Raw genomic sequence first — 18,195 nt, forward strand, 5'->3', positions numbered from 1 at the left:
CCAGCTGTGAAGACGTTTGCAGGCATCTTTTGCTTCTATGAGCAAGTCAACTTTGATTTTCTTCATCTCTTTTCCCTTTGCAGCCTCCTACCTCTACCCCAGCTTCCAGGGACTCATGTCTGATAATGACACCCTCCGCCTGGGTCTGGACTTCCAGAGGATGCTGAGGATCAACCACATGCTCTACATCGCCGCCCGGTCAGTTGTCACCAGTCCCCTTAGTTTAGACACACAGGATCTGTACTCTGCTACTGTAGCACTGCGTACAATGTTTACTGAGGCTCACAGTCTATAAGTAAGTGAAGGAGCAGGCAGCTGCTTAATGTGGTCACACAGTACTCTCATGTGTAAATACTTTGTCATCCACGTGTGGAAATGTCAAAACCTAACCATGGTGAGATAGGTTTTTTGATTTTCTCGTACAGCCAACCCCCACCACAGTGAAACGTGGAACAGGAAAACCATGGTATTTCAGCTCTGGTCAGGCTATAATTTGTGCAAACTTAGACTTCATTCAGGTTTCTCAGACAGCATCTCCACGCCAAAGTGCCTTCATGTTTGCACTTTTGGCAGCATCTGTGCAATTTTTCTAGTGCATCTCTCAGTCTAATTGCACGTTGCTCCACATTTGATGAAGAAGTCGCAGGTTAATTATCTAAAAAGTACGAGGTTGAGCCTCCACTGCCTATTTTCATTGTGCAAAGTAAATTCTTCTACAGCTTTTGGCTGCGTCTCAAACTGCAGTGCTCTCACTGCCAAGAGCCCGAATATAAAATGTATGGTGATTCTTAATGTACCTAAATGGACTTAATATTTTCCACAGCTGCATACAATAAAGTGCATGCCTCACCTCACAAAATGATTCATATGGGTTGTGTCGATAGCTGGAAAACTTGGGGTGTTGGAAAACATTTCCTGAAGTTCTGGAGTTTAAAAGCCAATATACTTTTTGGAAGCTTTGCATTCAAAAATTGTCACGCCTGACAAAAAGCATGTGGAGATGGCCCCATTAATGTCCTTTGTCTTTTTGGCTTTTGCAGGGACCATGTGTTTGCCATCAATCTGGCCACTTCATCTGAGCAGATAATCCCACAGCAGGTAAGAACGTCCGTCCACAGTCGTGGCTGAAGGGCTTGTAGCATTCACCTCGTTGCCATTATAAGTCACTTCTGTGTCAAACCTTAGTATCTACTCTATGTTCAATATCCAGTTGAATCTTTGTTGATACACTTGTTCATCAGCATCCATTTAATAAGTATGTCATTAATCAGCGGTAGCAGTTTGTTTTGGCCGTTTACTTTCTAAACTGTCATCCACGGATTTTCTCAATGTAGAATCTCACAAATGAATTCTTGTTGTGAGAATCTGACATTTAGGGAGTGTTTGATACCTCTGATCCTTCAGAATCAATGCCAATAATCTGAGTTACGAGTAGAGCTTTTGAATCACCCAGCCTCAGCTGACATTTTCCAACAGATAATGTTGAAATTGGATTCTGTGGTCATTAAATACAGGGAAGAAGAAAACCAATAAACCGTTCTCATAACTGAATGTAGGGGTCTACTTGTTAGTGGTGATTTTCGGGGATAATATGTGCACATGTACTAATAGGCCAGTGCTGGTTTTACACGAGGGTTTAGTGAAAGACGAAGCTTTTCTTGCATGTGAATGCTGAACGGCATTGCATGTTATCACACACACACACACCCAGAAAAATCTCTTGTGATGTTTGTATCGCGTTCTTTTGCCTCACTACCCTTCGCCTGTGTTTTCATTCAAGTGTTAAGCAATCTCTCTTCAGACATATATCCAATACAAGTGGAGCGGCGCTCTTGTGGCTTTTGAAGTGGCGTGCTCCCTTTTATCTGAATCTCATTTGTCAAACATGATTGTACTTAAATAAAAGCCCTCAGAGGGCCCCGGACTTCTGTTTGGTTGTATTTAGATTAGCTCGAAACATGGATATTCATTGGGATAAGGCTACCACTCTATGCCGAAGACATCTAAACTATTGATCTGAGTGGGACACAAAGAAATGGGGGAGCAACTCTGCCCTGCAGTTATGGGATGTGCAAACGTGGATATTGGACGTTTGTGTACGATGGGTTTTTTTTAGCCATTCAGCCAAAACGTCCACCGTCTCCAGAGTGACACCAGCAGCTGAGTGGAAAATCATGGAAGACCGAAGCCATCCTCTGCTATCACATCTCTACTCTGCCGTCCCCGTTATCAATCTGAGCTGGATCGTTAGTGTGTGACTGACTCATGGCACCAGAACATGGTGCATCCTCTTCATCTCATATCCATTACTTCACTCCGGCTCAATTTCAAACCAGCTTTTCACACCAAGCTTTCATTCACAATCAATCCCTCACGAATCCTCTTACCCTCCCTTCGGGACCCTGGGTGGCCATAAGTAATTATTAGTAAACCAAATCGCGCGTGGATGACACAGGACCTATTACCATCTGCTGACTCATACTGAATCATATCAGATCCTGAGAAAGTCTCGCCGGAGGTGTTTTCATGCAAGGACATCGAGGGAAGAGTGCTGCCTTTAAAATCCAGTCAAGATGTCAAGAAGTCCATCATGTACTGTTCAGCAAAAGGCTGATAAGTTAGTCCTCTTCATTGTGGGATGGGACATTCAGTTAGACTGTGGATGTGCAACACCATGTACTGCAGTTCCAAGGGGATGTCATCCACAAATCCTCATCTTTATTAATATATTTTATATGTGCTGTCTATTAGCAGCAGCAAGTCAGATGATTATTCACTAATGCATTGGTAGTTTAAGGAAAATATGGATCAGTATAATAGTTTTTGTGTTTTTTGGATTATATGGATGATACATAAAAGCTTCTTCTTCATGAAAAATTATGCTATTTTTTTTCTCTGGAAACTAGCCAGTATACAGTAATTTCTCAAGTTTTACATAGTGGACTGAAAGCTGGCTGATAAAATGTGAAACCAGCCCTAAGAACAAGAGAACAAGGGGACATGCGGGACAAAGCCCTTGGCTTCAATTTGGCATCAAAATCGGTGTGAAATTCTCTGACAATCAGAGGATCCCGTGACAATCTTGATGTCTGTGCAGCACGAAATAAAGAAATGTAATTAAAACATCTTAGCAAACTGACAGAAAGAGGGGAGATTTGCTCATCTTCTCTCAGACTATTGCACATTCTAGTTTTTTACAGCCGCAGGACTCGACCCATCCTGACACGTTGAAATAAGACTCGTGACCTGACTAGTAAGCTAATCAAATTAGTCCAAGTTGCTGCTGTGCAGTACAGGCAAAACTGTAGGCGTTGCGCCACAAGGAACTATATTCATGATTTTTAAAAGGCATAAATGAATAAAAGCCCCGATTGCAGATTGCTCAGGCAGAAGCATCCTGCATGATTTCAGTAAATTATTTTGGTTTGTTGCAGCTCGTTCAGACGAACTCACTGGTGCACAAATACACTTCTCCAAAACTGTGTAACGTCACACACCACTGGCACCACATACAGTACCTGCAGATACCTGCATCTTTACTGGCAACTGACTAAAACAAATAATAAATACAAATAAATTGGTTTACACAATTATACACAAGACGTGACTGAATTTTTCAATTAAGTAGTTCAAAACCTGCATTAACTGTGCAGTTTGCACAATATAACTAGGAGTCAGCTACATTAGCTGCGTCTCTTGTCGCTCACGTTGTCTTTGTGATATATTTAAACATAAAAATGCATTTTATATTATAGATGTACATTTCCATACATTTTTTCTAGTTTATTAAAGTTTCAGTGTAGTTTCAATATCATAGCTAAAATTGGCATTACATTTCAATATATCACGCATTTGCATTATGTGGTCCAGCCGTCTCTGCTGCACAGGCGGCATTTTACCGTTTTTTTTATTGGGTTAAGTTGAAATTTCTGTTCTAAAACACAACTTTGACATTTAGGAAGCAGCTAAAATCACTTATATTAAGGTAGGTGGAAAGAGATGTGTGCGCCCTGTGTTTTCCACTAAGTTAGTGCTGACTCTGGTGTAGATGGACAAATAGGAAGGTCCAAGCATTAAGACTCTGGCCTGTGGGCTTCAAACTCAAGCTACTGTCAGCTTCCACACTTTTTAAGAGCTGTAGACCAAAAAGGATCCTCTGGATCACTTGTAGCTTAAAGGGCATTGTACTTTACATTACTCTAAACATCCTCAGTGGTATTGATGAGCGCTGAGAAAATTCAGCTCAGGAAATAATCCAGCAGTGGGTGAGAGCGCATTGAAGCTCCAACCGACACCGCTGGTTAACAAGTTTATGGATCTTCTATAAGATTCCACTGGACAACTGATGCAGGAGGTGTGTGCTGGTTTGTGTGCAGAATGAGGGGAGGGCTTTTGGCCTCCAGGTTAACGGCAGCCTTTCATAGAAAATTCAGTCCTTTGAGTTCCCCGTGTATCTTGTATGATCGCTGAGGAGCCTCGGTGTTTAGCTGCCCGGCGACGAGCCGCGCAGGCCGCCGCAGGCCGCCGCAGGCATTCCTAATTTTCCTCTGTTTGTTTGTTTTTCTTCACGACAGTTTATTGAAGTTAATGAGATTTTCATCACAGCTGTCTCGTAATAGCACTTGAACGATTGGGAGCAACAAAAGCTGGGATGGAGAGAAACAGCTTGTCTTTGAGCTGACAGTTGGCTGTCTGTTCATTTTTCAGAAACTGACTTGGAAGACGAAGGATGTGGAGAAGTGCACTGTGCGAGGGAAAAATAGCGTGAGTATTATCTTCCAGACGCACACACATATTTTATTCTCTCTCTGTGTTTGCACTTGGTTTTACACTGATTAGCCACAACGTTAACACCATCTGGTGGTTTTGGGGTTGTGGTGGACAGGAACCCGCATGGGAAAAATGTGAATGCTGGCCATAATCCACAGGTGCTAAGACACAGAGTGTATCACACATTGCTGCATGTGACGCTGTGTCGTGTAGCCAGAGGGTCCACGCTGACCCCTGTCTACCAAAACACCGAAGCCATCAGCTGGTATTAATGTTGTGGCTTTTGTTTCCTGCACGGTTTGTAACGGGTAGCTTATCAGAATCCGTGCCACAGCCATCGGGGGACGACTCACCAAAGCAATTGGCTTCACATATTCCACCCTAAAGCTACAGCGAAACCATAAGAATCGGCCTGGGGATTATGTGAATGAGTGTAAAACAGAATATAATGTGTGTGCCAGCAAGAAAAATACAGTCTACTCGCTGCAAGTCCTGCCGTGGTGTTGTCGCTGGCCAGCAGCTGACGTGGACCCACTCCCCGGTGTAAAATAACATCAAGCTGTTTTCCTGCTAACAGGATGAATGTTACAACTACATCAAAGTGCTGGTGCCTCGGAATGACGAGACGCTTTTCGCCTGTGGCACAAACGCCTTCAACCCCACCTGCCGCAACTATAAGGTAAGAGATCAAACTACTGTGTGCTGCTTCTTGGCCTCATTTACGATTATATGACAGCTGCTATGAGATGTGTTTGACCAGGTCTTTTTGTGCGGTTACCTCCTGCTTCTTAGGCTACTAATGGGAATAACAAACTGCACACCGAACTCATCACGTTCACACCGCGCTAGCTCGATGTGAACGCACCACTTAGCTGGAATATCATTTCATAAACACATACAAACACAGGTCACACACAGCAGATGGTTTGCACATCAGTGAAAACTGCAAATTGCTGCATGTAGTCACAGCTGTATGTTCAGTCTGAGCCACATACATTGTGAGATTAATGTTGTGGTTAATTAGCTACATGCATAAAGAAAAGCTCGAATAAAATGTAGTTTGTACTAAAACAAGTTAAACTCTTAAATACATACATGAATTTTCTGAACTGTATCTCCTCTACTAGAGCCCACATAATAAATAACATTCACTTTACACCATTTGGAAAAGGACAACTACAGTCAAGTTACACCCTCGAACAGTGCTACAAAGTCGGGTCATAGCAGGTCAAACGCAGCATTCATCAGCCATAAAGGAGGCCAGGCAGCTAGCACTTCACTCTGTGTGTGTGTGTGTGTGTGTGTGTGTGTGTGTGTGTGTGTGTGTGTGTGTGTGTGTGTGTGTGTGTGTGTGTGTGTGTGTGTTTTCAGAGCGAGGATACAACAAACAGCTGCAAGCGCAGCAAACTACAACATGTGCAAATAAGTGGAAAATTATTTATTACATTTAAACAGGGGAAGGCTGAGCAATGATGACACACATGCTGAATGCAGAAAAACAATATTAATACAGAGGGACTGTGGAAGTTATTGAACACGGATATAGCTGCTGAAATGTATGAAATACCCTGAGGATATCATTGACGCAACAGAGTCTAAAGATGAATCCACAGCTGTAGGTGAGGCTCTGGGCTGTACCTCGTCTCCCCGGTGGCGATGACCAAAACTTTACTATCTCACTATAAAATGAGCATATGTTGTTGTTTTTTTTTTTTTTAAAAGACAATGCAAAGGTAAAGTTCCCACAGTTAAAACGTGCTAAACAAAACCCGACATGACGGCGCGGTGGAGACTCAGAGGTGACATCACAGGTTTTGGACTGTGATTCACAGCCATTAGAGGAGTGGGGGGGGTGGTGCTGCAGCATAGGCTGTAAATCTCTCAGTGCAGGGTCTTCTGAAGTTCACCAGGGAGCTGGATCACAAAGACTGGATGACATCCTACTCACACACACAATCTATGCAAAATGAATCAAATGCAGCACAGAAGCACAAACTTCTCCCTCACAGTTAGTAGTATTATTGACTGGTGTTACACCAGCGTCCGCACAGTAATCAGGATAAGCAATAATCTAAAATTAGCTCTTGTTCCTGGGCTTCCACTCTTCAAACCATGTCGCACATTGTTGCACTTGTATTCTTGCTATTGCACAGAAACAAACTGCAAATGCTGTTAATACTGTTCATGCTCTGTTTTGGTAAAGAGATTTAGCAAAGGGTCATTTCAACACCCCCCCAAAAAATCAATATTTAATAGTACAGATGTATTGGTCCGTCTAGTCCCGAGCTTTAATAACTAAATACGACACCATTTTCCAGGATCAGCTTGTCTCAGGTCTCATAAAGGACCTGCTCAACTCCAAAGGTTAAGACTCAGGAGTAATGTTGATGTAAAAAACAACTGCCTACCAGCCAATACATGCAAACTTCATCGTCTGTCTTTCACAGACTCCCTGTGGTTAAAAGAAGGCTGATTTACAGTTTGCACATCCACACACACATATTCTTTCTTTCTGCCTCCCCCCCCCCCATTCTTAAAAAAAAAAGAAAGGAAAAAAAAAGGACAAGCGATGACTATCAAGACAGCTGGGGAGAAACGGGGGAAGTGTAAATCAGATCAAGGAATCTGTCTCTGGGACTCCACAAAGAATCTGTGTAGGACAACAGGGGATTGAGTGAGAGGTGTGTGTGTGTGTGTGTGTCTGTGTGTGTGTCACGCTGGTCAAACACATGAATGGATGGCCAGCTATGCACATGCAGCTTCACCGACCAGACTGCTGAGACAGCTGGTCTGTAGACAACAGCGAGCTTGTCTTCAACATGCATCTGTGATAGAAAAGCAAAACCTTGAAACGTCAAATCAGTCGGTCTTCATCCAGCCACTACTGCAGTCAATGCTCCGCTTTGTAGAATCCTCAGTTGTGTCTGACTTCTGTGGTATGTCTTTGGTTTGGGATGAATTCACATCACGTCTAAACACGTCAGACAGATCTCAAATCACAAACCTTTATTTGTATTACAGTGTAATAAATTGTACATTCTGTAATTCGGATTGTATTTAATTATTTACCACCGAAATATTGTAATTGTAATGTGTCTTGTAGAAATACCTCAGTCCTTATTTAATAGGTAAGTTGTCTGGTTGGCTACAAATGCTATTAGCCCCCTCGCAAACCTTATAAGTATTGACAATCTATTAGTTCCCGGCCTCTTGAAAACACTGTTGAGACATAAAACATTAGTGACCAACCCTGACAAAAAGACAACATTGGTGTTTCCATTTTAACCGATTTTAAACTTATTGTAGAGTCTACAAATGGTTCATTAGAGCAGATGTGAGTTAATTTCATGTATCACACGAGCAGAAAGTTGCAAAGCCTAAGTGCGTTTAATAGGAAGAAGATAGGGAAGAAAGAAGTGACCAAAGAAAATGCATGAGTGTGGTTAGATTTCACCAAATCTAACCAGAGCTCCTATGTGACGCTGTACAAGAGGCGGAATAAAAATAAAAGTGCCGCTTGTGCCGTAAAATCCAGTTCGTTCCTACAACAACACACACGAGAGGCTCGCTGTGAACATCACCTGAACACTTCACTGAGGTGATATTGAGGGCAGAGCTGTTTTGTTGGTTCCCTTACAGGACCTGAAGTGTTTCTAGTTCTCCTTTCCCACGAATAAGCCTTGGGGCATTTATGCAAAGTTTATGTGGTCAAGCTCTGTTGTAAGGTTTTGGATCAGTGTATCACTCCTCTATCCGCTGGATGGTCACATGTTCACGTGTGCAGACTTTAACCCACCACCCACTGCTGGAAATAATAACAACCGTCGTCTACGTCTCGTCTACTTTGACATTTCCAAAAACAGGCCCAGTGCCTCCTGTGATCGAATTAACCTTTGATTGATTTAATGTGATGTCCTCTGAAGTCATAGAAAGACCCTGTCTGTGTGTGTCAGAGGGTGTTGAAGCATGTGTTCAGCCTTCACCGAGACACACACACACACACACACACACACACAAGCTTGGCTTTGCTTATTGCCATATCTGAGGTTTACGACCTTGTTAACAGCAGGTCAGAAAATGGCAGCTACTGTAAATATGTGTGGCGGAGAGATAAACTGTCCGCTCCGCTTGTAACGGCGGGACTTCAGATTTCACACACATCTTTAATGGACCCAGCCAACGTACAGAGCGTCAAATAAAACAAATCTTTACGATGCATTTGCTGCCTTTCATTATCGCATATTGATTTGTTGCCCATTAAAGACTTGTGGTGGGATTAATTTGGCAGCAGGAGCAGCGGCGACCTCATGGGTTTAGGGGCGTAAACACTGGCGCAGTTTTCGCGTTTACAATTGCCATTTTTTTCAATTGGGTTGGAATCACCGCTCCACATATGTCCTAATGAAGTGTTCCTGTGCTGCTGTGCCCTCTCTGACCTAGATGTCGACACTGGAGCAGCAAGGGGAAGAGGTGGTGGGACAGGCACGGTGTCCCTTCGAGTCCCGCCAGTCCAACGTCGGCCTTTTTGCAGGTGAATAAACAGTTATTTTAACGTGTCCTAAAAGGTCCGATATTGTTCTTTTATTTATTTGGTTGTCTCATTGTTAGAAACAGGAAGTCTTCACCGGTAACACATTCATCTACATCTATGTTTTGTGTATGTTTTCCATGAACGGACTAGAAAATGCAGTCACCCCTCCAAGCCTTCCCAGTGTAATGTCACTTCTGTTCACTGACATTAAATGTATTTTTTGTAAACTTTTTTGTAAAAATGTAAACTTTAGTGAACATCAGTTTTCTTGTTACATTATTAAGTGGTAAAGCAGTGTGAAGCATAACAGAGGCTGCTGCAGAAAATGATTTGTGCTTTGGTCAAAGAGGGCAAATACGCACAATAGCAGAAAATTCTTATGAGTGAATATAAAAATCGAAATGTAACAACAGTCCACAGTGCAGGTTAACTACCACTTCTTCATCATAAACATCTACATGAGCATTTGAGTGAAAGGCCTGAAATCCAAATGAATGTGAAGCAGAAAAAAAGTATCATCTGAATTTGCACCTTGATTGGGAGGTGGGCTTAAACCTGTGCTCAGTCCTGCCACCGACATTTCTGCAAAGTTCAAACAGGGTGTGATTAGAAGTGACTCATTCTCCTACATATGTTCCTCTCTGCCTCCTTTTAAAGGGCAATAAAAGTCACGTTACCAGAATAGACACTCGAAGTGGGTTATTCTTAGGAAATGTTGGTTCCTGACACTCTATCTCAATGACTTTTTCTTCTCAGGTGGTGATTTCTACTCGGCCACCATGACTGACTTCTTGGCGAGCGATGCAGTCATTTACAGAAGTCTGGGAGACAGTAGCCCTGTCCTGCGTACGGTGAAGTACGACTCCAAATGGCTGCGAGGTGAGGATCAGACGTGTCAAATCTGGTTGTTGAGGTTTGCAGAAAATCTGGATTCACTTAACTCAGAAGATGCTCAAAGCCAGGGAGCAGGTTTCTCATTTTCACCCAGCATTAACTCAATATTCAAAGTTTAAGAAACGTGAGTTAGAAACCTTTTACGTCCACATGTTTGAGATGCAGGTTACATGAAGTTTGAAATCCCCATAACAGGTGAAATGCACCATAGTTTAGTACAACTTACAGAACTCCAGGCACATGTGAGCACTACAAAACAACATAGCTATGATGTGTAAGTAACTGTAGATAATAAATATGTGATGGCAGTTTCTGTGTTACGTTATATCTACATCCTCGCTTGATAACACTGTTCTACACCTGCAATTGGGCTTCACAAGTTAAGGAGACTGTTTATGTTGATCGCAGACTCGGGACCTGCAGCATTTGTTAAGATCTAAACCTAAACACTTAAAGATGCAGACTTATGAAGCTTACATGCAGCACTTCAAATCAGTGCTAATCCATCAGCAGCTCTATGTCAATACAAATATATTTGTTCTTTGACTGTTTTATTCGTTGCCACTTTCTAACACATTCTCACTGCATTTTTCTTGGACCCATTTTCCAAATGGAGCATCTGTGTTTACCAGCTCCACACCCAGTGTGCTCACAATTCACTGTCGTATTGGAAATGAGGCCTCACTGCCAGCGTGTTTGTTCCTCGTCTTTTCTTCCTGTCCCCCACAGAGCCCCGTTTCCTTCACGCTATTGAGTATGGGAACTACGTGTACTTTTTCTTCAGCGAGATCGCAGTGGAGTACACCACGCTTGGCAAGGTGAGGGACTCATCATCTCAGGCAGCAGGCACGTGGCAGACGTGTGGTTCGTGGTGTCTGCACTTTGGAAGAATGAAGTAGAATGAAGTTGAACGACATCACTTTGCCACGCGAGCCACATTCCTGCAAGATTATTAGCTGCTGCTCCGTGTGCCATGTTGTTGTAAACAGCATGTTTTATAAGTTGGACTTGTAACCTGAAATGGATTTTTCCTTTTACTGCCCCCCAGGTGGTTTTCTCCAGAGTCGCACGTGTCTGTAAGAACGACAATGGCGGATCCCCGAGGGTGCTGGAACGTTATTGGACGTCGTTCCTCAAAGCCCGACTGAACTGTTCGGTTCCGGGCGACTCCTTCTTCTACTTCGATGTCCTGCAGTCGCTGACCAACGTGCTGCAGATCAACCATCGGCCGGCTGTGCTCGGCGTCTTTACCACACAGGCCAACAGGTGAGTGATGCAAGACGTGGCTCACTGTCACCGGAACATTCTCAGCATTTTGAACTATGTGATGCACCACACAGAGAGAATCTTTTTTCTCACTACAGGCAAGTTAACACTAAATTACCCGATTTTTAAGTAGCGTAAATTCTGCAGTTTGTTACGTTATTTACTGTGTGACTGTGTGAAACCCTGTGATGTCTGTGATATTAGCCGATTGTCCATATTGGAGTATTTCTACTACTAAGACTTTTGGTTCTCCTGCAGGTTTACAGCGTTAATTGCTTTTGCAATGAAATCCAAGGGGGCATCTGATGGCGTATATCAAGATGTGAAGTTGCAGTTTTAGCCAGCAGTCCCCCCAAAAAAATCAATCAAAAAGCTTGATTTTCTTACAATAAAAATAGAGAGTTTTATTCAGGTCGGACGTTTAGCTGAAATCGTGACCTTCGCCTCACTTTTTGTAACATTTTCTACCTCTGTGCCGCCGCCGACAGCATCACCGGCTCAGCGGTCTGTGCTTTCTACATGGACGACATCGAGAAGGCTTTTGTTGGTAAATTCAAAGAGCAGAGGAACAGCGAGTCAGCATGGACACCTGTTCCAGAGGAGCAAGTCCCAAAACCAAGGTAAGAGACACATCTTTAAATAGCAAACTGTCACTTTTCCACAAACATGTTTTCCTGCCTCTGACAGCAGAGTTTTTGCAGCTGCTGCTGTTATTGTTGTGCAAGGACAACTCTGAAGAAAAAAAAAACCAAGCAGTCGCACCAGACACCTGTTTTTCCTCCTGCTTGTCCCCAAAAAAACAAACAGCTGCCACCGATTTTACATCTGTGCCCGTGTAGCTGAATTCAGCCCTGACGGTTTTTATTCTCCTCTGCCGCTCCACAGGCCGGGATCCTGCGCCGGTGAGGGTTCAGCAGCTGCCTACAAGTCGTCCACCACCTTCCCCGACGAAACCCTGACTTTCATCAAGTCGTACCCACTCATGGACGAGTCGGTCCCTTCGGTCAACGACAGACCCTACTTCACTCGTACCACCAGCAGGTCTGGTATTTTTTTTTTTTTTTTGCAATGAAATGGAAAATGATTCAATTATGGGATTTTATTTAGCTTTTACTGTTGCACTTTAAAACTCCAGCAGGGCTGTAAGAGTCCCAGGCAGACACAGCCCAGATTCATCATATGAACTCCTCGGCAGAGTTGTAGTTATTATTTGAGCTTCGTTGAAAAGAGGAGCAAACACAGATCAGACATGCTTTTAAATGTAGTGATGTTACATTCGTGGCCAATCTGCTTCTTTTTGACATCTCGCGGGTACGAAGGGCTCCGAGAGCCGTTCTTGTCGATGTTGTCCAAATTTCACTGCCTGTCCCACGTCCACTCGTCCCTTTTTCGTTGACGAATGAGAACCAGCCGTTGCAAAGAGACAGACGTTATTGACTTATTAAAGGCCGTATAATTTGTCTGTTACTGTCATTAAACGCACCATTTAACTGTCCCCTCCTCCCCAGCTTGGTGAGAGCGAGAGCAGCGGTAATGTGACATAGTGAGTGAATGAAGAGAGGGAGCAGCGTTAGCGGGAACAAATTGTATCATAGAAATATTAATAATGTCTTTCATTTTTGAGAAATAAAGTAAGAAAATCTTACTTTTTAAGGAATAATAGGCAAAGAGTTTCTTATTGCACTACCTGAGCAACTTGCCCGACGCTGATCAATTGCGCCTCCAGCTTCCACACAAATTGAGGCCAATGAACAGCGTTTATCCTTTATTACCCACAGTCGGTGGAGCTAATGCCAAATAATCCACAGTTCTGAAACTCAGTCAGTGGCTTAAAGGGTTATTAAGCAAAAACACAAACCAATTAACAACAATGAGCTGTTTGAAATTTAGTCAACAGTTACCAGTTTTTTTCCATTTTTGAATATTGTCTCAATTATTTGTTTTACAGAACATTGGAAAATACTTAAAACAGCCCAAAACCCCAAAGATATTCAGTTTACAGTGACGGAGAAAACCAGTGGATCTGTTTTTCTTTTTTCTTTAAACAGTATTTAAACCAATATCAAAATAGCTTTACATTTATATGGAATTACTGCAATTTTTGTTGAAGTTGAAAAAACACGTTCCTCCCATCACTATCAATAAGCAGTCTGTCAGGCGTCAGACTTTCAGCTCATTTACCACCTTCTTCATCAGTAACCAAAGAATATATTTAGAGCTCTTGCTCATCCATATATTTTAAGGGTGTTTAAGTGAAAACGTCTATGTGCAGACAATATTTTCAGTTTTTCCACAATCAGGGCAGTGATTGGTTTCGATGAACGAGCTCCGGTGCAACACACAACAAAACCCAACAGATTTTATTCAGTGGTTGCTCTCGACCCACATCAAAGACAAGCTGCTCATGGAGGATCTGACCTGCATGTGAGGAAGTGTGTGTGTGTGAGTGTGTGTGTGTGTGCGTGTGAGACATTTGAGAATTTGCTGATATCAGATGGTGAGGTGAATGTTGAATCAGTGAGAAGTGTCACTAGTGTTTCAGACAAACCTCAGACATGGATGTACACACTGCAGAAACACCTCACAGATTCAGACTTCTCTCTCTCTCTCACACACACTCACACACACACACGGAATATACAGAAGTCTCCCCGATGCCTCCTGAAGCAGAGCCAGGCTGACAGCCAGCCAGACACCATAGCGGCTCCACACTAGGGAAACATGCGCCGCTTCACATCTGGCACCAAAAACATCACATCTGCCTGGCCTCTCCCCAGAGAGATGCTGGATAAATGAAACCTAACCAGAGGTGCATCACGCAATGCTGCAGTGTCATTGCGAGGACGTGCCAGTCAGGACCATGTGGGTAAACACACCATCGTCCACGAGACCATCTGGGGGGGGGGGGGGGGGGGACGTGAGGGCATATGAATCTCTCTGGGTGTCCTTTTATAGAAGGGTCTATATGCAATGCCACAAAATCTAACTGGGTTTATTACAGGAAGTGAGTTCGTTCAAATCCATATGAATGAGTAAAGCTTATCCCACTGTCAACAACCACTGGACTCAAGGTGCCCTTCAGCACAGCTCTTAATTCTCTCCTGCTCCAGTGGAGCCAGCAGCAGACGGCTGTGGCGATACTGGGCAGCTCCCAGGTGTGACTGCGTGGAGCTGGATGAATATGAAGCAGGGTGGTTCTCCAGATAATGCAACAGCCCACCGGCCCTGCTCATAAATACAAGACCAAAAGAAAAGAGGGGACAGCGGCGTATCGAGGACAGTGGCCAAGCAGCAGCAGAGAGGATGGATCGATTGAATGGAAGTGGGTGGATGGATGGATGAATTAATAGGATGAGGGGATTAAAGGATGTAGGCGACAGTGGAAGGGAATTGTGGGCTGGTGGTTGAAGTGATTGATTGCACGCTGATGCTTTGTACAATGAGCTCAGTGCTCGCCCACTGTTTGCTTTGTTTATTAAGGGAAATTGACTTTGACAGAGCAAAACAGTGGTAAGATGCTAACTAGAATAGCTGCCTCATTTTCACATGAGTTTGTACGGAAGTGTGGGCTTAAAGTTGGAAGGTCTTCACTACAGATTAGTTACTTTGTTGTGTGGATCTTTTAATGTACTACTGTTAATGGGAGTCTTTTTTCCGTGTGTGTGTGTGTGTGTGTTTTTTAAATCTAGGTTCAAGTTGACCCAGCTAGCAGTGGACACATCTGCAGGGCCATATAAGAACTACACGGTGGTTTTTCTGGGCTCAGACAATGGACATGTGCTGAAGATTCTCGCCAGCACCGAGGGAGCTAACGCATCCTTCAGCACCCAACTCCTGGAGGACATCGACGTCTACAACCCTAACAAGTCAGACCGTGTTTCTGCTTCAAGCTTTTCATCTTTTTCCCCCTAATTGTGCTCCTTTCTCTCATTTGTGTGTTCAATCTCAATTTTTAAGGTTGTTTGCTTTCTTCCCCCCCTGTTCCTTCTGTTCCCTCCTCATCTCTGTGTTGCTCTATGTAACATTTTGCATCACCCTGTACAGCTAGAGGGCACGCTTCTTCCCCCCCCCCCCCCCCCTTTGTCGACTTTTTGTTTTCTGACTGCGCAGCTTGAAAGGTCTTTCTGCACGGAGTTAGATTCACAGCCAGAATGTCTGCATAATTTTCAGACTTTATCCAGCTGTCTGCAGGACAGGTTTTAAAAAAGTGTTTGCCTGCGTTTTAAGGTGCAACGTGCGTGGGGAGGACAGGAGAGTGCTTGGTCTGGAGTTGGACAGAGATCACCACGCGTTGTTCGTGGCCTTCTCCAGCTGCGTGATCCGCGTGCCGCTCAGCCGCTGCTCCGACTACAGCACCTGCAAGAAGTGAGTCACCTGTCGAGCAAAGCATCACCTCTGTACACCATTCCGAGCTTGCGGTTTTGTTCTCGATGGGTGCATTAACATTTGTGGCTGATGAATGAATCAACCATAAATGCCAATTTGCCAAGCTTTACAAATATGAGGATCTCCAGGATTTAGACTTAACAAAAAAAGCAAACTGGAGTGTTACTTAAGCTATTAGGACATGGAAGAGAGATGATATATTTATAGAAAAGGGTTGAAGTTGCAGCCATTAACAGCACAATCATCGAGATCATGCCCAGATGAGTGCGAGGGAAAATAAATGGGACCAGTCACCATTAAAACCTGGCAAGTTATTGAGCAGCATGATTGACACTGTAGAGTTCCCATTATGGCATCACAAAGAAATAAAGAAGATAACAAAACGCACTGAGACCACACTTAGTGCTGCAGTCCATGACTTTAGTGTTTCCTGCCCGCACACACAGGAGAACGTCGCACAAACACTGCCAGGTAACTCGAGTAAAGTAGGATCCATTTCCTCTGCAGCTGCCAATTTAAGAAATGTGTCCACTCATAAGCCATTACCAAAAAGGAGATGTTGTGGTGTTATCCTAAAAAGTACTCTGAGGTGTTTTCTTTTCTTTGTGGTGTTGGGAGGTAAGTGTGGCGTGAATGTCACATGTGCTCGGGCTTTCCTGCCTGAGCTTCATGCTTCAGTGTATGTGATTATTGTTTTTGTATTTTAGAAGAAATGCAACATGCAAAGAAAAAGAAACGACGCTCCATCACTTACAGGGTGTCACATGGGGACGGGAGTGAAAGCAAATGTTACAAAAGGTTGCCATTTATCATAGAGCTTGTCAACATTCCCCTCAGTGAGTATTTGATCTTTTGTAGCCTTAGAAAAGACGTCACATCTGTGAGCCACTGTGTACTGGAGGGCACTTTGGTGGACCTCCAGTGTGAAAGCTGTAGTATCAGCTTGTTTGGAAGTATATGGATCGTGGTCCTCTGGGCATCTTTATATTGATCAGGAGAACTTTTTGCATCGTATAAAAGTAAAATCTTTGTAGTGATGGTGACCTTTATCTCATGTGTCAGTTGTATTTAGATGGAGTAGTGACGTTCAAGCTTTAGTAAAATGAATCCTAAACCTTGACCTGTATCAGGGTAAAGTTAGCACAAGTTGGACAAAGGGGGTCTTACTTTCACAGCTGGACTATCCTGCAGGTTTTAAAATAGGTATTTTACTTATTTTACTTTTAGAAAGTGTTCTCCCTAAGTGTGACACAGCTTATTTGGTTTGTTTTTAGGGTCATTCAGTTAACGTGCAGGAGACAGCAGGGAAGACATCTACAGTACATTACTGTAAATTTGATAAGTACTTGCAGCTGGTCAATTTTATGATGGAACGGAATTTATTTCTTTCCCAATTTGACCCTAAATGTGTGTTTCCTTACAGCACAAATGTCTCTGCTTTATACAAATAGTCTCATGTTCAGTGGTGGGCGATGACTTCTACGTTGTGTTCATTTCACTTTTAGTGCAAGTAAGTGTAGCTGCTTTCAGCCAGATCCTTGGTGGTTGCAGCATTACTTTCTGCACTTATATGAAAAGTCTTGTGCTCATGTGAAACAGAAATCCAGCTGTTGGAATCAGGATTCCCTGAAAAGGGAAGTGGCTTTCTTGTTTAAATTATATTAAATAGTTACTGCAGAAAACCAACTGTAGCTTGATTAGTTAATATAATCCCAAAGCTTGTAACTTTAATCCTTTCTAGTTTTAGTCTGTTTGTCAGGAGACAGATCTTCACATTTCTTTTTCTTTAAGTTTTCAATAAACATATTGGAAGCAGTGGTTTTATGAGCATTACTGCCCTCAACTTATCACCACACAAACACAATTGGCATAGATGATTCTGTCTGTAAAACCCTGTAAATGCTAAAAAAAAATAAAAAATAAAAATCAAACCTTGGACGTGATGCTGTCAAGAGGCGGACAATGTATTTTGAGCATGTTTATGAGCTGAGCACAGCAGAGCCTTCGAGCAACTCTCTTTGTTTTGTCAGGCGATGTTTTTGCCCCAGCTCTAATGTACTTGCTCTCCAGCCTCAGGTTCTATTTTTGGGGCTGTAAAGAATGTTGGCCCCACGTACGTCGCCCCTCCCTCCCTGCCCCCCTGCCCCTTTAACCCATAGGAAGGATTTCTCCTCGGGCCCTCCAGGGAATACATCTACCCCCATAGCATGCTAAACCCTCATTGCAGAGGCCTGGAGAAGCTCTCAACATCATTTAGTTATAAATTGGATCCAGCTGATTGGCAGGAAGCCAACAAAAGTGGCTGCTGGGGTTTTTTTTTCCTGCAGCTGCAGAAGAGAAGAGGAAAA

General features: G+C 43.3%; 1 protein-coding gene across 6 annotated transcripts in view; it reads left to right on the forward strand.

Annotated features, from left to right (window-relative positions):
* sema6cb (semaphorin 6Cb) overlaps positions 1-18,195 on the forward strand; it is a 136,199-nt gene that overhangs the window by 80,808 nt on the left and 37,196 nt on the right. For all 6 annotated transcript variants that reach the window (XM_067509349.1, XM_067509352.1, XM_067509353.1 and 3 more), the window contains 12 exons: positions 84-198; positions 1,041-1,098; positions 4,708-4,764; positions 5,348-5,449; positions 9,211-9,301; positions 10,058-10,180; positions 10,925-11,013; positions 11,244-11,461; positions 11,950-12,081; positions 12,347-12,502; positions 15,151-15,327; positions 15,689-15,826. In XM_067509349.1, the coding sequence (XP_067365450.1) occupies positions 84-198; positions 1,041-1,098; positions 4,708-4,764; positions 5,348-5,449; positions 9,211-9,301; positions 10,058-10,180; positions 10,925-11,013; positions 11,244-11,461; positions 11,950-12,081; positions 12,347-12,502; positions 15,151-15,327; positions 15,689-15,826 (1,456 nt within the window). The remainder of the gene's footprint in view (positions 1-83; positions 199-1,040; positions 1,099-4,707; positions 4,765-5,347; positions 5,450-9,210; positions 9,302-10,057; positions 10,181-10,924; positions 11,014-11,243; positions 11,462-11,949; positions 12,082-12,346; positions 12,503-15,150; positions 15,328-15,688; positions 15,827-18,195) is intronic.

This window comes from Channa argus, chromosome 7 (assembly GCF_033026475.1).
Source record: "Channa argus isolate prfri chromosome 7, Channa argus male v1.0, whole genome shotgun sequence".
Taxonomy (NCBI): domain Eukaryota; kingdom Metazoa; phylum Chordata; class Actinopteri; order Anabantiformes; family Channidae; genus Channa; species Channa argus.